The sequence below is a fragment of the Sarcophilus harrisii genome, chromosome 3, assembly GCF_902635505.1.
Source record: "Sarcophilus harrisii chromosome 3, mSarHar1.11, whole genome shotgun sequence".
Lineage (NCBI taxonomy): Eukaryota > Metazoa > Chordata > Mammalia > Dasyuromorphia > Dasyuridae > Sarcophilus > Sarcophilus harrisii.
Window position 1 is genome coordinate 601,685,623 of NC_045428.1, and position 27,636 is coordinate 601,713,258.

A 27,636-nucleotide genomic window follows, 5' to 3' on the forward strand; every position below is an offset into this window, starting at 1 on the left:
ATCTCCCTTCCCCCGCAGAATTTTGGGTTTTCAGGTAGGTATGATCATCCTCTTAGGGTGCTTTCTTGAAAGTCAGGGAGGCTGTGATCACTCCTTGGTGCTTTCACCTCCTTCCTGAGAAAGGAGGCTGTGATCACCTCCTGAGCCTGACCTCCCTGAGGAGTCAGGGATGGCATGACCACGGTGTTCTAAAATAAAGAAAGCGGGAAATGTAATGGCTGAGGTTTGAGCTGATGCACAAGGTTAAGTACATGAGGCTAGAAGTAATGGGCTATACCATGAATATACAGATTGGATTAAGAATGGTCCTGCCCACTCTCCTTGCAAGTCCTGATGTGTTGTATAGGAAATGACGATTTTGTGGTAGGCAGAGAGAGGGAGAAGACAATGGAGAGATTGGGCTGAGATCGGCTGAATTGCTGGTTGTGTGTGCTGGTCAAACTAGCTTGACTAGTGCACAATTTATCACATTCTTACCTCGATCCTCTTACTGAGAATAAGACTGCAATTTCCCTAACCAAATTCTGTCTCTTGATCTTAAAATACACAATCTTAACAAATGAGCATTTATAAATAAAATTAAAGGTAAGAAAAACATTGAATTAATAAATGAAACTAGAATCTGTTTTTTAAGGGGGGGAACCCCCAATAAAATAAACAATCCACAGTAATATGATTTAAAAAGAAAGAGATGAAGAAAGAATAAAGCATATATTTTTTGGCCTTGACCGATGTGAAAATTTGTTTTGCTTGATTATGCATATTTCTCAAAAAGGGTTTTCCTCCTTCTTCCTTCCCTCTTTCTTTCCTTCCTTCCAAATACATTTTTGTTAATTAAAAAATAAAAGAAAAAAGTTCTCTTTGAGGACAAAGATAAAATCTCATCTCAACCAAGGAAAGCGTTTCTTACTGGTAAAGTCCACTTTCAAAAATTCTACAGTTCCTGGGCTTGCAGGTACTGGGAATCAAAGGGCATGTTAGATGTCATGTTTCATGTTTCACTCTAGTCTTGCTTCTTCCCTGGTTTTTCTCAAATTCTCTCTGTCTTCTTTCTCTTTGTGAGTATGTGTATCTCTCTTTCTCTCTGTATGGTTTTTGTACCTGCCTCTCTTTGTCTGTGTCTCTTTGTCTCTGTTTCTCTCTGTATATTTCTGTCTCTGCCTCTCTCCTTGTGTCTCTCTGTTTCTGTCTCCCTCTCCATCTCTCTTTGTCTCTGTCTCTCCGTGTCTCTCTCCTTGTGTCTCTCTGTTTCTGTCTCCCTCTCCATCTCTCTTTGTCTCTCTCTCTCTGTGTCTCTCTCCCTGTCTGTCTCTCCGTCTCTCCATCCTTCCTCTCTCTTCTTTCGATCTTTGCTCTGGGGAGTTTATCGACACATGACATTGAGGGTTCATCCGACTTTCAGCCAATCAGGAGTCACACTCCCTTGTGCCTACAATATGCTTCATTATTCCCTGGGACCCATCCTCGGACCTGAAAGTCTTACTTAAGTATTTAATATGTGCTTATTAATCGAGTGAAGCAGCTTGTCCTGGCCCAGGATGGCAGAAGATGCTGCTAAGACGTATGGGACTTGCTCTCTATGTTTCAGGGAATGAACGGCCACCCTATGCCATGAAGAAAGGCTGGATCCCTTTTCTGGTCTGGAGTCTGTCCCAGGATCTCCTGATGGCAGTTGACAACAGGCCCAAGTCTGTGACCCAATAGTCACTATTAAGCATCTCCTGTGTTCTAGGCATTGAACCAAACCTAGATACAAATCTGCAGCCTTTTTGGTGGAGGCAATTCCTGCTTCTCCCGAGTGCCAGGACCAAGACCGGTGCAGTCGGGCTCCCGGAAGCTGAGCCGGACACTGGACGTTGCCTGGTTCTGGCCCATGCTGTGGATCCAACCTGCTTACCCTCCCTTCTAGTCTCACCCGGCCTCATCCTGAGCCTGCCCTCCCTCATTAGAGAAGGAGGCAACAGAGAACATTGCTATGGGCCTGCTGTATCTCAGGTTAAAGTAGGTCCTCGTCTAACCTGCCCTCCCTCCCTCACCCCACTCTGCCCTTAATTCAGCTCCTTCCCCGCTCTGGAGACCTTTCAGAATCTCTTCCCCAGATTTCCCCATTCACATCCCAGGAGGTGATACTGGACCTTCAATATACAGGAAAGGCAGAGACAGAAAAAGGGAAGGGGAGGGAGGGGGGAAGAAAAGGGATAAAAGAGTGGGGGAGGGGAAGAGTAAGGTGAGAGAGGAAGGGGGAGAAATAGATGGAGACAGACAAGGGGAAAGAGGAGTGCCCCCTTTCTGCCCAGGGGATGAAAGTCACCTTCCTCCCCTTCCCCCTGCAGGAGCCGGGGCCCTCCCCTGCTGACGGTCCCCTCCGTCCCCTTCCTTCCAGGTTCTCCCCTTGCACATCCAGGGCCATTTACTTTCCCACTCGGGCACGGAGCTGTGGGTCATGTCCTCCCCTGCCCCATGGGCTCCTCCCCTGCCCTTCCCTCTCCCCCCAAGGGCAGTACCGTCAGCAGATTGGGGACCTTTATGTTGGGGGGTTGAAGGAGAGGATGCTGGGATTTAAGGGGGCAGGAGACGGCAGGAGAAGACCCCTGAGTCTCTAGCTGGTAGTGACCTTGCATAAAAGTGCTGGGACCCCTCTCTTCCCCAGGAAATAAAAGAAGGGGAGCACGCGGAGACTGCAGGAGGATCTTGGCGGAGGATGCCTGGATACCTGGGTCTGGGGGAGCTGAGTCGGTCCCTTAAGCCCATCAGTCTTCCATCAGCTGGCAGGTGCCTAGGCTGGCTGGCCCCTGGGGGTCTTGGGGAGGTGGATTCTGAATTCTTTAGCTCACTCAGATAGATGCCCCCCCTCCATCCCTACAGGGGGGCACTTCTCAGGTTCCCGGCAGGCCTCCCTGCCCCTCCCCAGCCCCAGCTGCCGTCTCCCCAGGGCTCGGTCCCCTTCTCATCCTCAGCCCACAGGCCCCCCAGAGGAAGCGCAGCCCCTGAGGGGAGCCTTCTGCGTAGGGTGGGAATCTGCCCACCACGGGCCCTTGCAGGGAGAGGCGGGCAGAGGGAGGGAAAGGCCCGGATTTGCTTCTTTTTCCTGGGCAGCCTTGGGGGGGGGTGGAACAGTACCAGCCCCCCCCCAATTCCTACAAAGGGATACTACTGGTGAAGCCGCTACAGGGGCACAGTCCTTCCTCCTCTGTAAGGGAGAATGAGGAGCTTCCTTGTGTCCAAAGGGTGAGGAATCTCTGGGGTCCCAGGCGGCCCCTTCCTCTCCCTGAGGCCCCCCCCCCCTTACACAGGAGAGTCTGACTGCCTGCTGCTGGGAGGCAGCAGGCAGGGGCAGGGGACACCCGGGGCAGGGGTCGCAGATGCCCTGGATCCCGCCTCAGTGCCCTCAGTTCCTCCCTCTCCTGACTGCACAGAATGTCCGTGTGAGTCCCTGGGGAGGGGGAGGGCCTGTGTCACCCTGGAAAGGAGGGAGGCAGGAGATGTGGCCCCGGAATGACGCAGGCGGTGGGGCAGTGGCCAGGGCCCGGGGCCTGCAGTCGGCGGCACGAGCCTGGCCAGCCGCTTCCCCTCCACCTGCCTCAGTTTTCTCATCTGCAGAATGAATCCGAGAAGGAGCTGGGCAAAGTACTCCAGCATCTTGGCCAAGGAAACCCCGGATGGGCTCACAAAGACATGACTGAACCCGTGAGCAGCCGCCGCAGTCACTGCCTTTATTGGTCTCAGCTTCAGCTCATCACATTTATAATCTCCTTTGAGCTGACAGTATTCAGGGCCATCTGTGTGGGAGCAGTTCCCAGGCCCCTCCCTATGGAGTTTTCCCTTAAAAGGAACTGAAACATACTTGAGAGCTAAATGGCCCAGGGCCTCAGCCTCCTGCCGTGACCCGCTGGCCCCGGCTGGGGTGGGAGGAAGGGGGGGGGGGGGGGGGGGCGCATCCCCAGCCCTTAGCACGGCACCTGGCATGCATACAGCAGGTGCTTAATGAGTGCTGCTTGGCTGGCTGACCTGGCCCACAGGAGATCTGGGAGGCCTTTTCCTCCCTCTGATCTTCTTGGCTGAATGAACTTCCTTCTGTTAGCTGCTAGAGCGTCTCCTTCCCTTCTACTCCTGAAACATGGGGCGGGCTGAGGGGCCTGGCAGGGACTGGAAGGACACAGAGACCATGGGATGGAAGCGGTGCCTGTGATCCAGGTCGGGGGAAGCGAAGGGAGGGCAGCCGGGCCTCTGGCTTTCCAGAGGCGAGGTCGAGGGCCACGTGCTAAAACGTGGCCGCTGCTGGCTTCTGGGCCTGATTTTCCTTGAGACAGGGGAGCTAATGCATTTCTGGACATTCCCGGAAGCCAAGGCTGGGGCTCGTGGGGCTCAGGTTAACTCAGTGGGTGCCACGGGGAGAGGGGAGCGAGTTCGGCCCTCGTCCTTGACCTCTCAGTCACTGGATGACCGGTGGGGAGCGAGATGGGAAGGGTGCCCAAGCAAGGTCCTGGTAGGGTTCAAGGGCATCATCTGGCTATAAATCACTTCCTGGAGGTCTCCGGCCTGTGGAGAGGGAGAGGGGATGAGCTGGGAGCCGGTTGGGGCGGGGGCAGCGGGTGATGGATACAGAGCCTGGACACGATAGAAGTGTGGCTCGCTGCTGGGGCGGGAAGGGGAACCTTAGGGATCTCTGGGAGAGCAGACACTGCTCAGCATTTCTTTTAGGGAAGGATAGCGCTTAGTACAGTGCCTTGTACCCAGTAGGTGCTTAATCATTGTTGAAACAAATCGAGGGACTTACAGCAGGCTTCTTGGGTCTGTTCTGTCTGCTGTTCTTCACGGCCATGTCTGCAGGTGAGAGGAGAGGGATCAGGACCCCGGGGGCCTGGCATCAGACCCAGCCTTCCCCCTGGATTTGCCCAGTATCAGACCCAGCCTTCCCCTCTCTTACTTACACAAGATCTGTTCCTGCATGGCCTCTGCCGAGCTAGAGCTGTGGAAGAAGATGGGCTGATGAGAAAAAGGAGGGAGAAAGGGACTGGGGGAGAACGGGGGTCTCCGGGCCTACCTCTGCAGGGTCTCCTCATCTTCTGCCTCGTTGCTCCGGGGTTCTGCAAGGAGAGACCAGAGGGTCTTGGTCATCCTGCTCCTTCAGGCCTGGTCACCCCCTCCCTCCGGCCCAGCCCCAGCCCCCAGGACTCACCCAGTCGGACCCAACGCTGGCAGTGGAAGAAGAGGAAGAGGAAGAGCAAGAGCAAGATGAAAAGGGAGATGCCCATCAGGATCCCTTCCTGGCGCTCCAGGAGTCCCAAGGGAGCTTCCGATGAAGAGGGAGGTGGGAGGGAGGCAGAGCTAGTGGTTTCTTGCTCCTTGGAGCCCTCGGCTGAGGGAGAGACAAAGCTTGGCCCTTGGGGACCCACTGGGGAAGGGAGACACCTTGAGGGGACGGGCCCAGGCAGGTTTTCTCTTAATTTGGGGAAAGCTGCTAAAAAGTTGAAATATCCCAAAGTGGAAGGGGCAGCTAGAGTAGAGGGGGGTTCCTGTGCCTGCTGGGAGTTTTCCACAGAGGCTAGACAACCATTTTCCTGGGACAGCAGGGATGTTTGGGGAGGATGGGCCAGTCTGGCCAATGGCCGAAATCCCTTTAAACTCTATTGTTGCTCAGTCAGTTTCAGTCATGTCTGACTCTTCATGCCCCATGAGGGATTTTCTGGTAGAGACCCTGGAGTCATTTCCTTCCCCAATCCATTTTACAGATGAGGAAACTGAGGTAACCAGGGAGGAGGGACCGGCCGAGCGGTCACCTAGTCCCAGGGCGAGGGACCGGCTCAGGCTGGCACGGCTGGTGCGTGGCCAACTTTGCACTCAGATTTCCTGCCTCTGGCCTGGAGCTCCATTCACTTGGCAGCCCCTTTTCCACTCTGTTTCTGTACTTCTGTGACCTGCTCCCAGAGGCCCCCTTCTGAGGGTGCCTCTCCCACTTGGGTTACCCCCTTGTGGACATGGAGGCGGGAGGGGCTGGGGAGTAGAGAAGGCTGAGGGGGCTCTGAGGGGCAGGTGGGGGAGGGCGGGAGGCCCGCTGGCAGGGAGGGGGAAAAGTGGGCAGCAGCCTCTCCCAGCCAGCCCCACTTCCGTCCATCTGCCTGGGAATCCAAGGTTTCCGAGTCACTCACCCGCCTCGTCGTCCGGAGCTCCGGGTCTCAGAGAGGTGTCTGGGCGCAAGAACAAGAGAGGGCTCAGGAGAGGGCAGAGGGTGCCCTCTGCCCCCCAAAGCTGCTGTGTGACATTGGGTAAGTGTCTTTCCCTTCCTGGGCCTCACTTAGACTTGATGAGGTCCTAGGGCAGCGGGACAAAGAAGCAGACTCAGGGACCCAGGGCTGGGGGGAAGGGAGGAGACTTGTCCAGGGTCACACAGCTAGGAAGCGTCTGAGGCAGGGTCTGAACTTAAACGTGGCTCCAGGTCCAGCGTTCCTTCTTGCTCCTCATGAGCCCTTCTGCCCTTATTCTGTACCTCAAATCCCCTTTCCGGCTCCGTTTTCTCATTCAAGTCTTGGGTGCCAGTGACGGTCCTTCTGGCAGAAGAGGGGCCCAGGCAGCCCCTCCCCCCTTCTCTCTATGAGCTTGACCCCCACGATCGGCCTCTGGCTCCCCTTCCCTTCTGCTGGCCACCCCCAGCCCTCGGCCAGCACCTCCCTCAGCCAAGCCCCTGGCAAGGGTGGTCAGGACTCCTTGGCTGCAGGGCTCCCCGTCCCCTTCTCCAGCTTGGCTTCCGACCCCCTCATGTGACTAAATCAGAATCTGCCCCTGTCCCCTGGCTCTTTTTTGCCCCACCCCGGGGTCTCTGCTCCCCGGCCCTCACTCCTGGCCCTCACTGGGGCCTCCTGGCACAGGGTCCCCTGTTGCCTTTCCTGCTTGGCTGGCCTTCCCTCCGCCCCTCAGGCTTGCTGGGACGGTCTCCGGCTCCCAGAGCCTCCCGGCCTGCACCTCGCCCAGGGGCCGCCCGAGCTGGGCAGAAAGGGGCCGGGGGAGGCCTCCTTACCCACAATGCTGAGCTTCAGGGGGTCGCTGGGGGCCGACCAGAGGTGGGGGCAGTCGCTGGAGAAGCTGTAGCACCGGTAGGTGCCCTCCCGGCCAGGGGTCGCCGGGATGAGGAAGTCGGCCCGGGACGTCCATTCGAAGCTGGTGGAGTTGCTGGCCAGGCCATCCTTGTACAGGGCAAACCTGTCCAAGGGGGACTTGGCCCGACACCAGAGGGTCACGTCCTCCCCGGTGTCCCCCGAGCGGCCCGGCTGGGCCTGGAGTCTCGGTTTCTCGTGTATCCCTGGGAGCGAAGGAAAGCCCGGGGTTCAAGGGGAGCTGTGCTCCTCCCATCCCTGCTGGGACCTGAACTGGGGAGGATGGGGCAGGACAATGGCTCAAAAATTGGAGCCCCTAGGGTTGGAACCCTAGAACCCCAAATGGAGGAGTCAGAAGGGCCCGGAGAGGCCCTCAGCAAAGGGTAACGAGGGTCCCTCTCCTGGCCCCTGGCTCAGGACAGAGCCTGGGGGAGGGGGAGGCACAGGCTCACTCTGTGCTAAGCACTTTTATAATTCTTGTTCCTTTTGATCTTACTATCCTCGTCTTACAGATGAGGAAACTGAGGCAAAGAGCAGTTCCCAGGATCCCCCAGGGAGTGAGTCTCTGAGACAGCATTAGAGCTGGGGTCCTTCCGACTTCAGGCCCAACAGTGTATACACAGAGCCCCGAGCTGCTACCTAGCTTGAAGACATCCCTTCTCCCCAGGGAACCCAGAAGCTAGGACCTCAGTTTCCCCCTCTGTCAAATGGGCTCCCTACCTGCTCCGATTCTGACTTTGGGCTAGCTCTGCAAAGAGGAGGAAGGTCTGGCTGGGCTGGGCTGGGGTAGGGGGCCCTGGGGAGGGGGCTCCAAGAAGACAGTGTGTGGTCCGAGCAGACAAGGCCCCGGGCCTGGCTGGGGTCCCTCCTCACCCGTCAGCACCAGCTCCAGGGAGTGGCTGCTTTGGGACTTGCCCTCATAGTAGCAGTGGTACTGCCCCGCGTCCTCCTTCATGGCCGGCCAGATGAGGAACTTGCCGTGCCCACTGGGCCAGGACGGGTTGCTGCACTTAGAGCTCTGGGGGGTTTTCAAGCAGTACCGCTTTGTCCTGGCACTGCCCCGGCACCAAAGGGTCACGTTTGTTCCCACGGGGATGAAAGGGCTGGGCTCAGCCCAGAGGGAGGGTCTGCAGAAAGTGCCTGGAAGAGGAGGAGGACCGGAGCTCCGGGGGGGTGCCCCCTCTCTCTGCTGCCCTGTGACCCCCTCCCCCCTGTCCCATTTAGCCGCCTCATCAGCCTGTCCCAGACCCTCCATTCTTGGTTCCCTGGGGCTGCTGGGGGGGGGGGGGGCGCACTAGGCGGAGAAGAGGATCAAGGAGGGGCAGAGGCCGGGGGATGCTCCCTCTCTCTGTTGCCCTGTGACCCCCATCCTGCCCCTTCTAGCCTCCTCATCAGCTTGTCCCAGACCCTCTGTCCGTCCTTGGTTCCCTGGGGCTGCTGGGAGGGCCGCACTAGGAGGAGAAGAGGAGCAAGGAAGGGCAGAGGCCGGGGGGGGGAGGGGTGCACTCACCTTTGTCTCCTGTCCCCAGGCCCAGACACAGCCCTGTGAGAAAGGACCCTTAGCCCCAGAGCTCGCATCTTCCCCCAGTCCCCTCCCCCAGGGCAGGGAGGCCTTGGGGACTGGAGCCAGAAGGGATACTGGGCACCCAGAGTTCTACCTTCACATCCTAATTCTGTCCCCAACTTACAGGGAGATCTCAAGCTGATCTCTTATCCTGTTTGTTCCTCTTGAAAATGGGTGTGTGGGTGTTAGGGGATGGGGTGCTTCTCTCTAAGGGGGATCCCAGCTGTGAAAGCCCCCTCTCCCTAGGACTTACCCAGGCTCAGCAAGACAGAGAGTGTGGGGGCCATGATGGCTCCTGGTGTGTGTCAGAAGGTAGACGGACAGACAGATGGACGGGTGGATGGACGGGTGGACGGATGGGCCAACGGCTAACAGAAGGTACAGGATGTGGCGTTCTGAGCCCCACTCTGAATTTTCCCATCACTCAGCCTCACTGTAGAGGGAAATAACACCCCCATCAATGTGGTTTCCGGAGGAGACCCAGGCCAAAGTCCAACCAGAGACCAGCAACCAGATCACAAGGCCTGGGGCCCAGCCCCGATGGGACGTCAGTGAGCCTCAGGTCAAGGGCAGATACTGTTGTGTGACCTTGGCTCACCTCTTGAGCCTCAGTTTCCTCCACTATACAGTGGAAAAGATTGTCTTGAGTTCCATGACTCTCAACCTGGAAGGAAGGAGCCTAGCAGAACTAAGCCTTAAATGAGTAATTCTCAAAGCATTTTGGTCACAAAGAAATGTTTATAATATCTTAGTATTCAATGAATTGCTGGGATAAAAACTAATTATTTGACAAAAATTGCTGATAAAAGAGTATGGGAGAAATTAAATTTCACCTAATGCATAAAACCTTATACCAAAATAATTCCCACATGGATATGTGTCCTTAATTACAAAAAAAAAAAAAATCATTAAAAATGAAAAAAAAACCCTCAGATTTTTGATAAGAGAAAAATTCAGGACCAAACAAAGGGTAGAGAGAGTCATAGAAAAGAAAATAGATAATTTTGATTACATAATACTTTAAATTTATATGTCAGCAAATCCAATCAAGCTAAGATTATAAAAGAAAGAAATTACAGGGGAAAAAAACAAATCTTTACAACAAGTTTCCCTAATGAAAATCTCATTTTCAAGATATATAAGAATTGATTCAAATATATAAGAACAAAAGCCATTCTCCAATTGTTAAATTATCTCATGATATGAACAGATATTTCTCAGAGGAATAAATCCAAACTACAGCTAGGACAAAAACAAAACAAAAACAAACAAACCAAAAAAACAACAAAAAGCCCAACACTCCAAATCACTATTAAAGAAATCCAAATGAAAGAAATTTTGAGATCCCACCTCATCCCCATCAAATTGGCATAGATAACCAAAAAAGAAAATGAAAAATATTGGAGGGATTGTGGGAAAAACAGGTACATCGATAGAAATGTAAATAGATATGACTACTCTGTAAATCAGTGTGGAATTATCCATAAAAAGTTAATTAACAGTGTATAATTTTTGACCCAGATCTACCTAATAGAGATGTTTAAAATGGAAAAGTTTCTATGTTTACAAAAAAAATTATGATAATTCTCTGTGCAGCTGAAAACATTTAAGTGTCCCTCTTTTTCTTTTTTTGGGGTGGAGGCAATGATCATTATTGCTACTCCTCTAAATCTTTGGTGTTGATAAAAAGAAGAAAAATTAAAAAAAACAATTGTTACAAATAACTATTGGTGGAGCTGTGAGTTGGCTCAACTTTTTGGACTTGTAAATAGGAACTGTGCCCCCAATATCACTAAACTGTGCAAGCACTTCCATCCAAGTGATAGCATCCCTATTTGGCCTATACCACAAGGGATCAAAGATGAAAGAAAAATATTTATGTGTTTTATATATTCTGTTTAAATGCCCTCTCCTCTCTCTACTTTCCCCTGACTTTAACTTAAGTTTCTTGAAAAAGAGACAGTTTTGGTTTTGAATTGGTATCTCTAGTACTTAGCAACCCCCCCCCCCCACCACCACCACAGAAGCTAGTAAAGTTCTTACAGAACCCTTACTGGATTGGCTTGGCTCATAAAAGCTGGGAATTAGTAATGTTAAAGACTTTAGAGCTTAAGAAGGATGAGGGTTCAGAAAAAGTCATCTTATTTGTTCGTTAGGAGTGTGGGTTTGGAGGGAAGCCAGCTCATAAGAGAATGAGAATTGTGTAGGAGGTCAGGAAGTAGAGGAAGTATTTCAGCATTAGCAAGACTCTGGGTTCTTGTTGATCCTTTATTTTGCTGTTAATGAAATCTTCTTATAGAGGAGGTAAGCATCCCTCTATCAGCCCATCTGAACCTAATCATAGGTCTGGGCTTTTCCCATGAGTTTGATCTTTAAAAGGGAAAACTACAGCCAAACAAATATATGGAAAGAATTAGAGCTGAAAGAAAGAGATTCAGTGCAGAGCTGGTTCAATATCAGGAAAATTATTACTACAATCGACCATATCAATAACAAAACCAAAAGAAATCATATGATAATCTCAATGCAGAAAAAGCTTTTGACAAAATACAGCACCCATTCTTATTAAAAACACTAGAGAGCATGGGGTTAAAGGGAGTTTTCCTTAAAATAATAAACTGTATCTCTCTAAAACCAACAGCAAACATTATCTGTAATGGAGAGAAGCTAGATGCATTCACAAAAAGAACAGGGGTGAAACAAGGATGCCCATTATTACCATTGTTATTTAACATTGTACTAGAAATGTTGGCTTTAGCAATAAGAAAAGAAAAAGAAATTAAAGGAATTAGAATAGACAATGAGGAAATAAAACTATCACTCTTTGCAGAGGATAGGATGATGTTCTTAGAGAATCCTAGAAAATCATCCAAAAACCTACTTGAAACAAACTTTGCTTTAGCAAAGTTGCAGGATATAAAATAAACCCACACAAATCATCAGTGTTTCTATATAGTAGTGATAAAACTCATCAGCAAGAGACAGAAAAAGAAATGTCAATTAAAATGACTGTAGACAAAATAAAATATTTGGGGGTCTACCTGCTAAGATAAACCCAAGAACTATATGAACACAATTACCAAACATTTCTCACAAAAATAAAGTCAGATCTAAACAATTGGAAAAAATATCAATTGCTCATGGGTAAGTTAAGCTAATATAAAAATGACAATTCTCCCTAAACGGGTTACTTGGTTCTATGCTCTATCCAATGTGCCACTTAATTGTGTTCCCATGGGGATCATTGAGGTTCTGGATCAGCCTAGAGGGAGGGTTTGGGGAGTGTTCTAAGAAAAGAGTTTCAGGGGGTAGTTATTCACCAAGATGTCTCTAGACCTCTCTTACAAACTCCTCTGTAAGTCACTTCCATCATCTCAATCTGACCTTCAATATTCCTTTCCAGGTGCACTGAAAAAGAAAAAAAATGGATGGGGAAGAAGGAAGATTGCTCAGTTATAGCTATTTTGTGCTTCCTTTTCCTAGTTGTTGACTCTTTTTCATATTTTTTTTTTTGCAAAGCTCTCATTTCTTTTCACATTTTCTCTTCTCTCTAATTTGATTTTTCAAATCCTTTTTTAGCTCTTCCAACAGAACTTTTGGGGCTTAACATCAATTGGGCAAAATGAGACTTCACATGTAGGCATTTTAACACTGTTGTATTCTTCTGAGTTAATGTTTTGATCTTAATTATTGCCATAGTAGTTTTCTATAGTCAGAGCTCTTTTTATTTTTGTTTGTTATTCATTTTCCAGTCTATTTTATAACTTTTAAAGTTGAGCTCTGCTTCTCAAAATAGCTATAATAGAGTAGCCATAGAGAAGGGGAAATGATAGCAATAGCTGAGAGATGCCTACAAACCCTCAGAAAATAAAAATTCAAGAAAAGATGAGGTCTATATTTGGAAATATATTCCCCAATTCCCAAGTTTAGGCAATAAAAAGGAGAAACCAGAGAGCCTCACATGGGCAAGCCCACATTTGACCTTCCAGATGTACTGAGACTCCAGTGGGATGAATAGTGGACCATGCCTCTGGATGGGCATGCCTTCACATGCAAGAAAGTTAGTGTGAGTGTAGCATATAAGGAAAAACAGAAATTGGGGGAGAAGGATGAAGGGGAAAAGTTGGGTGAAAATTAAAGCTGGTGAAACAGAAGTGATTTTGACACAAAGGGGACAAAATAGATGTAAGGAGATAGAGTCAAGATGGCAGAGTAAGCTCACTGAGTTATTCCCAGTTTCCCTTGAACAACATTAAATCAAGTCTCTAAATGAATTCTGAAGTGACAGAATCGATGAAAACATGTGGTGAAATTATTTGCCAATTCAAGATAACTTAGAAAAAGTGAAGGAGGCATCTGTCCTACTTGGGTAAAAGAGAAGCACAGTGCAGCTAAGGCAGTGTCCCGGCAAGCCAGCAGGAGATTTTAGCTACAATACAAATCAGCAACTGAAGCCTCTGGTTCTGGCTCAGCAGGCCAGCAGCACAGAAAACTAGCTGTGAGACTTTCAACTCCAGCCTAGCTAGCAAACTGCAAGATCAGAACCCTTGGGACAATAGGAGTGACTAGGTCTCACTTCCCCCCAATACAGTGAGCAAGCCACAAGTCCTTGAAAACTCAGAAGCCAATGACCAAACCCCTTAGTCCCCAATGCAAGAAATTTGGGACACTGGTCCCTGTTGTCTAGGAGCAGAGTTCAACTTTAAAAGTCACCAAATAGGTTGGAAAATTAGTAAAAAAACAAAAACTAAAACTAAAACAAAAAGAGCCTTAACTATTGTAACAGGCAAGCTCAAAACGCAAATTCAAAAGAGGACAAAAATATTAAAATGCCTACATGTGAAGTCTCAAAGAGCAATATGAATTGGTCTTAATCCCCAAAAGTTCTCTTGAAAGAAGAACTCAAAAAGGATTTGAAAAATCAAATAAAAGGGATAGGAAAAAATGTGAAAAGAAATGTGAGCTTTGTAATAAATCATGAAAAAGGAGTCAATAGCTTGGAAAAGGAAGCACAAAAATTGCCTGAAGAAAACAATTCTTTAAAAAAATAGAATTGGCCAAATGAGGGAAAAAATCCACTGGAAAAACAATTCCTTAAAAGGTAGGATTGGCCAAATGCAAAAGGGGTTACAAAAGCTCACTGAAGAAAATAATTCCTTAAAAATTAGAATTGGAAAAATGGAAACTAGTGACTCTATGAAACATAAAGAATCAGGCAAATGAAATCAAAAGACTGAAAAATCCATTGGAAAAACAATTGACCTGAAAAATAGATCTAGGAAAAATAATTTAAGAATTATTGGACTAGATGAAAGCTACAATAAAAAAAAAAAATAGATCCTGGATAGCTTCTTTTAAGAAATTATCAAGGAAAACTGCCCTTATATCTTGAAATCAGAGGGTAAAACAGGCATTGAAAGAATCCACCAATCACCTCCTGAGAGATCCCAAAACTCCAAGGACTGTTATAGTCAAATTCCAGAACTATCAGGTCAAGGAGAAAATATTGCTAGAAGCCAGAAAGAAATATCAAGGAGCTACAGTCTGGATTACATAAGATTTAGCAATCCTCTCTACATTAAAAGATTGGAGGGCTTTGAATATGATATTCCAGAAGGCAAAGGAATTTGGATTACAACCAAGAGTTAACTATCAAGCAAAATTGAGCATAATCTCTCAAGGGAGAATGGATAACGAATGAAATAGGGAACTTTAAATACCTTCCTAATAGAAAGACCAGAGGTGAACAAAAAATTTTATCTCCAAATACAAGATTCAAGATTAACAGAAAAAGATAAATAGGAAAGAAAAACAAAAACAAAAACGTGTAATTAAATAAGGTTACATCCAAACATGGGAAGATGATACTTGTACCTCTTAAGAACTATATTTTTATTAGGGCAGTTAGAAGGACTATACATAGACAGAAGGTGTAGGGTATAAGTTGACTCTGATGCGATGGAATTTTTAAAAAGGGATGAAAAAAGGATTGTATTGGAAAAGAGGAAAGGGGGAGGAAGAATAAGGTAAATTATGTCATATGAAGAGGTACAAAAGACCTATTACAATAGAGGGAAAGAAGAGAGGGGGATAAACCTTATTTCATCAGATTTGGCTCCAAGAGGGAATAACATATATACAACTGGGTATAGAAATCTATTTTACTCTAATACGATATAGGAAAGATGGAGGAAAAGAAAAATGATTTGCTCAAACAAAAGAGGGCAGATTGAGAGAGGGGGTGCTCAGAAGCAAAACATTGATAAAAAGGGACAGGATGAAGGGACATAGAGGAAAAAGTATAATCGGGTGAAAATAATGTTAAGGGAAATAAATATGTAATGTAAGTGGAGTGAACTATCCCATGAAACAGAAGTGAATGTTATCCTATAATATATTGTTTACAAGAAATATATTTGAAGCAGAGACACAGAAAGTAGAGGATAAAGGCTGGGACAGAATATATTATGTTTTATTTGAATTTTAACAAAAAGCAGTAGTAGCAATCATGATCTCAGACAAAGTGAAAGCAAAAATAGATCTCATTAAAATAGACAAGGAAGGAAATTACATCTTGCTCAATGGTACCATAGAAAATGAAGTAATACCGGTACTAAATACATATGCACCAAGTGGGGTAGGGTCCAAATTTCTAAAAAAGAAATTAAAGCAGTTACAGAAGGAAATAGACCATACAATTGTTCTAGTGGGGGCCTCAATCTCCCCCTCCCTTCAGAATTAAATAAATTTAACCACAAATAAGCAAGAAAGAAGTTAAGGAAATAGAAAAGCTTGGTATCCTAGACTTCTGGAAAAAATGGCTGAGAATAAAAAGGAATATTACTTTTTCTTATCAGGACATGAAAGCTATACAAAAACTAACCATGTATCAGGACATAACTACCTCATAAACAAATGCAGAAATATTTTTAAAAATGCTCTTTTCAGATCATGACAATAAAAAATACATGTAACAAAAAGCCATAGAAAGATAGACTAATGGAAAATTAAACATTTTAAAGAATGATTGGACAAATAACAAATCATAGAAATAATAACAAAAAAAACGAGGCTCATACCAAGACTTACAGGGTGTGGTCAAAGCAATACTTAGGGAAATTTTATATCTCTAAATGTTTATATAAATAAAATAGAGAAAGAACAGATGAATGAATTGGGCATGCAATTAAAAGAAAGCCTAAAAAAAGAATAAATTAAAAATACCCAATTGAACACCAAATTAGAAATCTTGAAAATCAAAAAAGAGATTATAAGAAAATTGAAAATAAGAAAACAATTGAATTAATAAATAAAACTAAGAGCTCATTTTATGAAAAAAAAAGATAAGCTTTTGTTTACTTTTATTTAAAAAAAAAGAAAAGGCGAAACCAAATGACCAATATCAAAAATGAAAACAATGAGTTAATTACCAATGAAGAGGAAATTAAAGCAATAATTAGAAGCTATTTTTCCCAACTGTATGCCAATGAATCTGACAACCTAAATAAAATGTATAAATATTTACAAAAATATAAATTGACCAGATTAACAGTAGAGGGAATAAAATACTTAAATAACCCCACTTTAGAAAAAGAAGTTGGACATGCCATCAGTGAACTCCCTCAGGAAAAAATAATTCCCAGGACCATATAGATGTACTAGTGAATTCCACCAAATATTTAAAGAACAATTATTATTATTATTATTATTATTATTATTATTGAGGCAATTAGGGTTAAGTGTGCCCAGAGTCACACAGCAGGACAATGTTAAGTGTCCAGATTTGAACTCACCTCCTTCTGACTTCAAGGCTAGTACTACAGCCACTGTGCCACCTAGCTGCCCCAGAACAATTAATTTTTAAAATTAAAAATTATTTGTATAAATTATTTGGAGAAATAGGCAAAGATGGAATCCTACCAATTCCTTTTCTGACATAAATATGGTGCTGATACCAAACCAGGAAGAACCAAAAGAGAAGGAAAATTATAGACCAAATTCCTAATGAATTTGTTACAATATTTTAAAATAAGATATTAACAAAGAGATTATAGCAATTTATCGTGAGGATAATACATTATGACCAGGTGAGATTTATAATAGAAATGCAGGCCTGGTTCAATATTAGACAAACCAACAGCATAATTGGTCATATGAACAAAAAAGCCAACTGAAATCACTACTATCTCAGTAGATCTAGAAAAAGCTTTTACCAAAATAAAGCATCTGTTCCTATTAAAAACACTAGAGAGCATAGGGATAAATGGAGTTTTCCTTAAAATATTAAGTTGTATGTATCTAAAACCATCAGCAAGTATTTATAATAGGGATAAGCTAGAAGTTTTCCCAATAAGCTCAGGGGTGAAACAAGGATGTCTTTTATCTCCTCTATTAAATTTCCATGTAGTACTAGAAAATTTAGTTTAATCAATAAGAGAAGAAAAACAAGTTGAAGGAATTACACTAAGCAATGAAGAAACAAAATTGTCACTCTTTGCATGTGATTATAATAGCATACTTAGAGAATTAACTAAAAAAACTACTTCAAATAATTAACAACTTTAGCAAAATGGCAAGATAAAAAAAATCCACATAAATCATTAACATTTCTATATATTACCAATAAAGCCCAGTGGAAAGAGGTAGAAAGAGAAGTTCTATTTAAAATAACTATAGATAACATAAAATATTTTGGGTGTTTATCTGCCAAGACGAATTCAGGAATTGTATGAACATAATTACAAAATATTTCACACAAATAAAGTCAGATCTAAACAGTTGAAAAAATATCAACTGATAGGCTGAGCTAATATGATAAAAATGATTAATTTACTTATTCAGTACCATGCCAATCCAACTACCAAAGAATATTTTATAGATTTAGAAAATATAAAAACCAAATTCATCTGGGAGAACAAAAGATCAAGATTATCAAAAGAATTAATGAAAAAAAAAACTGCAAAGGAAATGGCCTAACCTTACCAGAGCTAAAACTATATTATAAACCAGCAATCATCAAAGATATTTGGTACATCAAAGGTATATGGTAAGAAATAGAGTGGTAGATTAGCAGAATAGATTAAGTACATAAAACACAGTAGTAAATGACTATAGTAATCTACTGTTTGATAAACCTAAATAAACTCTAGGTTTTGAATGAAGAACTCACTATTCAACAAAAATTGAGAAAATGGAAAGTAGTATGGCAGAAACTAGGTATAGACCAACATCTCACATAACATACCAAAATAAGCTTAAAATGAGTATGCAATTTAGACATAAAGGATGATGCCATAAACAAATTAGGAGACCAAAGAATAGTTTGCCTTCCAGTTCTCTGGAAAAGAGAAGAATTTGTGACTCAAAAGATGAAGAGCAATTTGAAATGCAAACAGATACTTTTAATTACATTAAATTAAAAGATTTTTATATAAAATTTGTATATATATATATATATTTATAATATACATAAGTATATAATTTGTATTAAAAAACTAATGTAATCAAGATTAGATACTGTTAGAATCCTTACAAGCTGTTATGTCATTAGAATTGATAGAGACAATAATTATCTAATTTAGCATGGTTCAGTATGATTGATCTGATCTTACAAGGAGAAGTTATGGGTCAGAACTTGAAACAAGGTATTAAGTGGAACTGATAGAAACAATGCTTGTGTTCACACCTTTAGAGAGTGCATATAAGCAAGAAGCTCCCAGGGCCAAGGGGCATTCTGGGACAGACACAGAGTACTCTGGGAGATTGAGAGCCAGAAGCCCTCTCTCGGAGGCAAGACAGATTCATTCCAACTTTCACCTTGGGGCTGGCTGGAGATATTTGAAAGAAGAGAAGCTGAAGCTGGCATCTGCACTTGGGCAGGAAGCCCACAAGCCCACTCTCGGAGGTGGAGTCAGATTCATTCCAACTTTCACCTTGGTGCTGGCTGGAGACATTCGGAGTTGAGCTAGATGCAAAAGACTAGTAAGGAGAGCTCTCGGAACCAAGGAAAGCTGAGGCCTCTAAGAAAGCTATCTGGCCCCAAGGAAGGAGAAAATAAATGTTTGCATTTATCAGCTGGCTTCATTTGGGGTGATTATTACTCGGAGCTGAAAATAAGGCTGCCTCCAGAAAACCTCCCCAACAAACCTGCTCCCAGAAAACCATTATGTTTTAAAAAAGAGAACACCACAAGATACAAATCAGAAAGCTGGGGAAAATTTTTACAAGTGTTTCTATTTCCCATATATATAGAGATCTGCATCAAATTTATAAGAATATATTGAGAAATGATCAAAGGATATGAACAAGCACTTTTTAGATGAAGAAATTAAAGCCATCAATAGTCATATAAAAAATCTCTCTAAATCATTATTGACTGGAGAAATCCAAATTAAAATGACTGTGAGGTACTACTTAACACAATCAAATGGGCTAATATAACAGAAAATGATAAATGAAGAAGAGGTGGGGAAATTGGGACACTAATGTATCATTGGTGGTATTGTGAACTAATTCAATCATGCTAGAGAACAATTAAAATTATATCCACAGGACACCCAAAGTGTATATACATTTTGACCCATTAAGATCACTAGATATATATCCCAAAGAAATCATAAAAAAGGGAAAAGGATTTACAAGTACAAAATCATTTAGAGCAACATTTTTTTGTGTGTGTGCTAGCAAAGAATTAGAAATTGAGGACATGTCCATCAATTGGAAAATGTTTGAACAAGTTATGGTATATGGATGTGATAGAATACTATTGTGCTCTAAGAAATGATGAGCAGGCAGATTTCAGAAAAACCTGGACTCATTGAAGTGAGCAGAATGAGGAGAACATTGTATACAGTAATAGTAACATTGTGCAATGATTGACTGACGGACTCAGCTCGTCTCAACAATATAATGATCCAAGACAATTCTAAAAGACTCTTGATGGAGAATGCTTTCCACATCCCAAGAAAGAACTAAGAACTGTTGGAGTCTGAATGCAGATTCTTTGGCTTGTGTGCAATTTTTCTTTTGTTCCGTTTCTTTTTTCAGAACATGACTAATGTGGAAATTTTTGGCATGATTGCACATGCATAACTTATATCAGATTGCTTACTGTCTTGGGGAGGGAAGGCGGAAGAGAAAGGGAAAGATTTGGAACCCAAAACTTATAAAAAAAAAAATTGTAAAAAGTGAAGGCTGAAAACTATCTTTACATGTACTTGGAAAAATAAAATATTATTTATGTAAAAATAAAGGCAAGGAAACAGAAAAAGAAAACAAGTAGATAAAGAGCTGGTGAAACAGATGATTGGTCTGGCTTAGTAACATGATGGGGTGGATATAGAAGTACCTTCTGTTACCTATACACTTGCTAGAACTTTCTTTTCCTTCTTCCTTTTGCAAAAACCAAATGGAATAAGGGCTCAGAGCTCATTTGCATACGATTCCCTTCTTTGAAGGGTATTAATTGATCAAGGCTCCTCTACTGCCTAAGTGGTAGAGTTGTGGAAATTTTGAGAAAGGAGACATCTTGGTCTTGTGCTTCAAGAGAGAAGACATATGTTTCCAGATTCTCTTCAGGTCTCAAATGGAGAGATGTTGCAATATGGGAGCCACCTGTCAGTGGCTGCTGGAGGTCTAACTCAGACCTGTAGAATGGATCTCTTCATGTGAGAGGAAGATGATGAGATACAAGGAGATGGACAGGCAGTTGCATTCTCTGACCTCCAGAGTGAGAAGCTGTTGTGTTCTCTGACCTCTCTCCTCTTCCCTCTGCCTCCAATTTATCTCATTCCCAGTCCACAAGGAACATCTGCGAAGGCTGCTTTTCAACTCCTTCAAATTTATGATTCACAGCTTTGGAGGCTCTTGGAGAACTGACTTGCCCCTTCACCTAGGTATGGTCCTTAACAGAGAGAAATACTCTTGAAAAGAGTGATCATCTCCCTATCTCAATTTTATTACACCTTTCAAGAATTTTCCCTTGGGGTAAGCTATAAGATTCTCTTATGGTTGAGGTTATCTGGTATGTATTTTCATCTGTATTCTTGCTTTTATTTCAATTTGCTATTGCCTTGGCTAAAAGGATGTATTTTCCATGTGCTACTCTATGTAACTGGCATTTGTTGGGAAGGGATTAAGCCATATAGCTTTCCATGAAGAGGTAACTATCAGGAGTTCATTATCATTATTTCAGTAGTTCACTGTTATTATTTCAAAATTACTACTGATTTCCAAATTACTTTCTCTAGACTAACAATATTCGATGGAGTGGGTGAATAGATGTAATTTTAGTCTTAAACCTTTCTGTTTTTCCTCTAGGTAAGAAGTAAAGCTTCCCTCGAAGGAGGGTGGTGGAGGAGACTCCTTTGGATAATTTTATTTAGATAATATATTTCTAAACAGATCCAGTGTGGAAACATAGAAACACACAATCATACAAGCATACAAGCCATACTAATAACATCTTGACTAGTCTTATAATAATTTCATCTTTAAAAAGTTATAAAAAGTGGGAAATTCTATTTTGGATTTGATTCTCACTAGCAGGGAGGAATTTGTGGTTGGAATGGAAATTATGGGAACTTTGAGAAAGAGAGAAGAGTTGTGTGACTCACAAGAGAGAATCTAGTGAGGCTCAAATGAAATAACAGATATAAAAGCACTTGTAAATTTTAAAGTGACATTTAAATGTTTATGCTTCTTATTCTTTTCCTCCTCCTCCACCTCCTCCATTTCCTCTTCCTTCCTCTCTTCCTCTTTCTCCTGCTGCTTCTCCTCCTCCTCCTCCTTCTCCTTCTTCTGTACCGGTTTTCAAGGAACTCATAATCTAATGAAGGAGTCAATTTGTTAAAAAAAAAAAAAAAAAGTACAAAAAAGTTATATATAGAATAAATTGGCTAATGAGTAGAGGGAGGGAGTGGAGTACAGAATGGTTGTATTCAAGTACTTGAAAGTTTGTCATAAAGAGGAAAGGAAAGAGTATTCATTAAGTGCCTGGCCCTATGATAAATGCTTTATATATGTTATTATTCCCACTCAACAACTGAAGAAACTGAGGCAGACAGTGGTTAGATGATTTATCTAAGGCCACACTACTAGTAAAAGTCTGAGGCTGGACCAGATTTATTCTGTTTGGCCCTACAAGACAAAACCAGGAACAATGAGTAAAAGCCACAAAGAAGCTGATTTAGATCTGATGCCTGAAAAATAATTCTTCTCAATTGGAGTGTCCCAAGATGGAATGGACTATCTTAAAAGATGGATGGTTCCCCAACCTTGGAAGTCTTCAAACAGAAGCTTCATTACCACTTATCAGATTTATAAGACTGGGTTTCTCTCAGGAGTATGGATTATTTCAGAGAGCCACTGAAGTCCCTTCCAGTCTTAGATTCCGTGATTCTATAGAGAGGGTTCAGGACAATTTGGAAGCAAGAACTGAACATCTTAAATTTTGACGCTATGACTCAGAGATATCCCCATCAGTGAGTACCCTAATTAGATGGGATTCCCCACATCCTTCCTCCTCATTAAATTCCTTAGAGGAGGGTGATAGAATTGGTCCAGAAACCAGGCCTAGGAGCTGGATTGAGAAAGGACCGTTATAGATTAAGAATACAAGAACAGTCCGTTTCCTGCTCCTGCTCTCAGTTGTTGCATAATCTAAGGCTATTAACTTCTCCTTTTGAGCCTCAGTTTCCTTCTCTATAAAACAGAGGATAAACAAGATTCCTTCCAGCCTTGATTTTGGGCTTCTCCTCCCTTTAGGACTCACCACAGGACAGTAGAACAGTATGCAGAGACATGGTGTTCCTTGCTGGTGAAAGGAAGGACAGAAGAGGTGAGATCCAGGATGTGGCAGGGACAAGAAAGCCCCACTTCATGTTTCCTAATCATTCAGGCCTTCTGCTGGGATAAACAGCTCCCTCCTCACAATGGTCCTGGGTTCAGAGGATGCATCTTGATATAGGTAATGGGGGTGTTAAGGAGTGGTAGATTCAGACAAAAATAAAGGCAGGAGACAAAGGCCAGTGCTAGGGACCTGACATTTTGGTAATAATCAGGCTACACTTGGTAGACAGTTGGGAGAAAAGCTTATATTAGTCATCAAGATGCCCCAGTTTTGGTTTAGCTCTGACCTTGCTTTGCTGTGTCCTTTTGAATTAATCCCTAGATCTCTCTAGGTCTCATTTTTCTATCCTCTACAACAGAAAGAAATGTTAAATCCCCTGGAAACCCTAGGCAACAATGATTATTATTCTGATCCCCCAAACAAACCCTGCCCTGCCCTGACTCTTAACTATAAGCATAATCTAGCCTAAAGAGGTTTATCTTTATCTGGATGATTCAGTTCAGTGCAGTGCAATTCAATTCAATAAGCATTTAAAAAATTGTTTACTAAGTGCTGAGAGGTGGGGTTTCTGTGCTATGGTTGTCAAAAAATTAAAAGGAAACACAGTTTAGCTGTGTAGGGGGTGTGGGTATTTAGATGCAGTTAGCTTAGGTCCCAAAATAGATTTCTGTACAGTTTTAGAAACACCCTTGAGAGCTTAAGTTTATTTTTTAAAATTTGTTTTGAACCATCTTTTATAATAAAGAAAAACATTGAATGAAAATGCTTGTAAAAGAAAAACTGATCTTTGACCAGTTAGTTTCTGATTGTTAATCTAATAACTGAAAGCAAAGGGAAGACAACAGATAGTGAGACACTCATGTCTCACTGAGGTGTTGGTTAACTACACATATAAGATGCAGGTAGGACCATTTGCATTTTGGATCACCACTCTCTAAAGGCCTGGTTCTACTACCCTGCTATTTCCTAGAAGCATTAAGGTTTACAAACCCTTAATATAGGACAGGGTTATTTAAGTGATGGAAATAATTAGGAGGGAGAGGGGAGAACAGAACTTTAAAAGATATCCTTTTTTTCTCAAGGTCACCTGTCCCTAAAGTCATTTAATACTCACACAAAGACCTCAGAGCAAGGCAGCATCAACACCTATTGAGGATTCTGAGGTGATGAAATAAGAAAGGAGATATCAGACTCTCCAAAATCCTCCTACAAATAAGATAAACTATTGCCTCAAAGTGAACTTTGAGCAGCAAAAATAATTCAAAGTCACAGTAAAACAGTTGGTCTCTTAAGACCACTTTGGAGAACCTTAGGAAAGATCCAATCTGCAGGGGTGGAAGTTTGGTTAGACTGAAGTGGAAACTTCTCCAGGCAGCTCAATTGAATCAACAATAATAAGCCCTGGTGGCAGTTGGGTTTGGCAACAAGCTCAGCTGGACTATGTATGGGTGTTGGACAGCTGAATAAGGGAAGACTAAATTACTTACACTATTGTCGGATATTAGGCACAATTGTTCTGATGGTCCTGGGCTGAAGCTTTGGGTGAAGGACATGCTCAGTGAATGTGGTAGCAGACCGGTAGGGACCTTGCTGGTGATAACCACTTGCAGGAAAGCAGAGTCCTGGTTTGGGTTCCAGGACAAAAGGGTGAGCTAAAGTTTGCAGCCACAACAGGGACCACAGGAAGCATAAGCACTTGTGGTGACAGTAGGAATATGTGTCTTTGCTGTAGCTCAGGGATGAGGTTTGTTCCTCAAACAGAGCTTAGAAAACAAGAAGTACAAAGAACCTGAAGCCTGAAGCATTATCTCCCACACCTCAGGGCTAGAACCTGAAAAAATTTTTGGAAAAGCTTTAAAAAGTGTTTAAAATCAGAGAAGTTGAAAAAGAATATGGGGGAAAAAAGCAATCTAAGAAAATCAAGAGTATTATGAAAAAAGTCAATTACTTAGAACAAAACAGTTGTCCAAAATCTTAATGAAGAAAGTAACTCCCTAAACATTAGAATTGGAAAAAAAAAAATAAACATAAACATAAACATAAAGAAAAAAAAACAAATTAAGCAACAGACACCAAGAAACACTAAGAAAAAATAAAAGAACAAAAAAAATGGGAGAATGAAACATTTCATTAGAAAAGCAATTGTTCTAGGGAACAGATTGAAGAGAGACAATATAATAAATTTCTGAAAATTATTATTTTAAAGAATCTAGATATGGTATTTCAGAAGCTATTAAAGAAAATTACCTTAAAATTTTAGAATGAGATAGTAAAATAGAAATAGAAAAAAAAAAACAAACAAAAAAAAACATTAATCGCTACCCAAAAGAAATCCCTAGATGAAAACTCAAAGGAACATCATAGTCAAATTTCAAAGCTCTGAAGTTAAAAAGAAAATAATACAAGCAACAAGAAAAAATCAATTTAAATACTGAGGAACTGCAGTCAAGATAATGAAAGATCTATAAGCATCTACATTAAAAGAGTGAAGGGCTTGGAAAAATATATCTTGAAGAGCAAAAAGGCTGAGTTTGCATCCAAGAATAACTTACCCAGCAAAGTTGGATATAATCCTGAATGGAAAACTTTAACAAGGGCATTTAAGTAATTGAAAGACTTTCAAGTATTTGTGACAGAAAGACCAGAACTCAATGGAAAATTTGACATAAAAATATACGATGAACAAAATGTTAACATTAAAGACCAATTATAAAGGACTCAATAAAGTCAAACTGTTTACTTCTTTATATGGAAAAAATATTATCTATACTCAAGAGTGTTATCACTACTTAGGTAGTTTGAAAGAACATTTACATAAATAGAAGGCTTGGATTGAATTAAATATGATGAGATGATTCTAAAAAAATGAAACCAGGTAGGAGGAAGTAAAATGAAGCAATTATCTCATACAAATGAGGCATGAATGGAAGAACTGTTACAGTGGAATTAGTTAGGAGTGGAGCTGGTAGTGCTGGAGCCTTACTTCCAACAGAATTGTGTTAAAGAGAAAATGACATAACCATCTAGAAGGATACAAAAGTCTTCTAAATTTACAAAGAAATAGGAGAGTGAGGGGATAGAATGAGGGAGGGACTTTTAGAAAGCTATGTAGATCAAGAAGTAGAAGAGTTGGGATAGAGGATAAGGAAGAAATCCTTAAAGGGGTGGGGATTAGAGAAGTAAGGGTTAGGAGTAGATCAGACTATGAGAAAGGATAGAGTGTGAGAAGGATAAGAGTGAAGAAAAATAGAATGGAGGATATTAAATAACTAATAATTATAATTTTGAATGTCAATGGGATGAAAATAACTATAAAACAGAAATAGGTAGGAAATCGGATTAAAAATCAGAATTTGACAATATATTGTTTACAAGAAACACATTTTTAAAATGAGAGACATAAAATAAAAATAAAAAGCTAAAGTAGAATTTGTTATGCTTTAATTGAGGTTAAAAAAAAAAACCCCAACAACACCACCACCCAGGGTAGCAATCATCTCAGAAAAAGTTCAAGTTAAACTAGAAACAGGGAAAATACATTATGATAAAAGATAATATAGAAAATGAAATAATATGTACCTATATGCACCAAATGCTATACCATCTAAATTTTTAATGGAAAAGTTAAATGAATTACATGTGCAAATAGATAGTAGTACTATAATAATGGGAGACTTTAACCTTATCCTCTCAGAATTAGATATATCTAACAAAAAATAAATAAGAAAGAAATTAAGAGGGTGAATAGAATCTTGAATAAGCTATATGTGATAGATGTCTGGAGAGGATAGAATGGGAATAGAAATGAATACACCTTTTTCTCAGTGATACATTATATATTCACAAAAATAACCTTATATATGAGGCATAAAAACTTTATGATTAAATACAAAAAAATCTAAATACTAAATGCATCCTTTTCAGGTCACAATGCTATAAAAATTAAATTCAATAAGCAATCATGGAAACAGATAAAAAACTAATTGGAGACTAAATAGCTTAATCTTAAAGGATGAGCAGACTAAAGAATAAATCATAGAACAAGAAATAATTTTATTAAATAGGATGACAATAATGAGACATCTCAAAACCTATGGAATGCAGCAAAAGCAATAGTCAGAAGAAAAATTAAATCCTTACATCAATAAAATAGAGAAAGAGCAGACTAATAAATTGGATATGCAATTTAAAAACTAGAAAAGAAGAAATTAACTTTTTAGGATTCTTACAAGGTACTAAGTCGGTTGTCTAATTTTAGCATGGTGCTTAGCAGTTCTCTGGTTCACTAATGTGCTTAGTACTTGTTAGAGTTCTGCAAGAGTTCATACCTTTCACACCTTTGAGTTCACACCTCTAAAAGAGCATATAAAAGGACAAGTCCACTAGAAGCTCCAGGAGATTCAGAGCCAGGATTCAGTTTCACAAGCCAGATTCACAAGTCCAGGAGATTCATAAGTCAGAAAGACAAGCCTACTAGAGGAGGCAAGCCAGATTCATTCCATTTTCCACTTTTGTGCTGGCTGGAGTCTTTGTTTTCAGAGGGAGCTAGAGGCTGAAGCTGGAAGAGACAAAGGACTAGCAGCAAGAGCTGTTGGAACCAAGGAGAGAGATAGGCCTCTAAGAAAGCTAACCCGGCTACTTTGAAGGAGACTGAAACCAAGGCTGCCTCCAGAAGCTCCCAAAGAAACCTGTTCCCAGAGAACTTTATACTGTAGAGAAGAGAACACTACATTAACTGTCTCCAATTAAACACTAAAGTGGAAAGTTTAAAGGTTAAAAGTGAAATGAACAAAATTGAGTGAAAGAAAACCATTGAATTAATAAGTAAAACTAGAAATTGGTTCTGTGAAAGAAAAACATTAAAATGGATAAACCATTAGTTAATATGGTTTTTTAAAATAGGAGAGAGAAGAAAACCAAATCACAAGTATTAAAAAGGAAAAGAATGAACATATTACTAATGAAGATGAAATCAAAGCAATTACAAGGAATTCCTTTGCCCATTATCAATAAATTCAATAATTTAAGTGACATAAAAAGATTTATAAAATATAAACTACCTAGATTGATGGAAGAAAAAGTAGAATATCAGCAAAAATCTACTTCAAAAAAAAATTGAACCCATAAGTGAG

At 42.1% G+C, this 27,636-nt stretch overlaps 1 protein-coding gene across 2 annotated transcripts; it reads right to left on the reverse strand.

Moving 5' to 3' along the window:
• Positions 1–3,700: 3,700 nt before the first annotated feature.
• LOC100925779 (platelet glycoprotein VI) lies at positions 3,701–24,171 on the reverse strand. Of its 2 annotated transcripts, XM_031963470.1 has the most exons (11): positions 23,992–24,171; positions 8,909–9,088; positions 8,602–8,634; positions 7,965–8,231; positions 7,016–7,297; positions 6,150–6,188; positions 5,180–5,359; positions 5,045–5,087; positions 4,932–4,969; positions 4,778–4,824; positions 3,701–4,539 (listed from the first exon to the last, which is right to left on the reverse strand). In XM_031963470.1, exons 2-11 carry the CDS (start codon positions 8,940–8,942, stop codon positions 4,429–4,431), a joined length of 1,074 nt encoding a protein of 357 aa, XP_031819330.1. In that variant the 5' UTR covers positions 8,943–9,088; positions 23,992–24,171; the 3' UTR covers positions 3,701–4,428. The 2 variants fall into 2 exon arrangements, with proteins under 2 accessions (XP_031819330.1, XP_031819331.1); XM_031963471.1 differs by lacking the exon at positions 8,602–8,634.
• Between the last annotated feature and the right edge of the window lie 3,465 nt (positions 24,172–27,636).

What these genes read in the sequence shown, in the direction of transcription:
- LOC100925779 (XM_031963470.1), bottom strand. Translation starts at nt 8,942, where the DNA reads ATGGCCCCCACACTCTCTGTCTTGCTGAGCCTGG. An exon ending in CCAGCGTTGGGTCCGACTGG is followed by an intron (nt 5,088 to 5,179) that starts GTGAGTCCTGGG and finishes CTCTCCTTGCAG; the next exon opens with AACCCCGGAGCAACGAGGCA. An exon ending in ACAGACCCAAGAAGCCTGCT is followed by an intron (nt 4,540 to 4,777) that starts GTAAGTCCCTCG and finishes CCCTCTCCACAG; the next exon opens with GCCGGAGACCTCCAGGAAGT.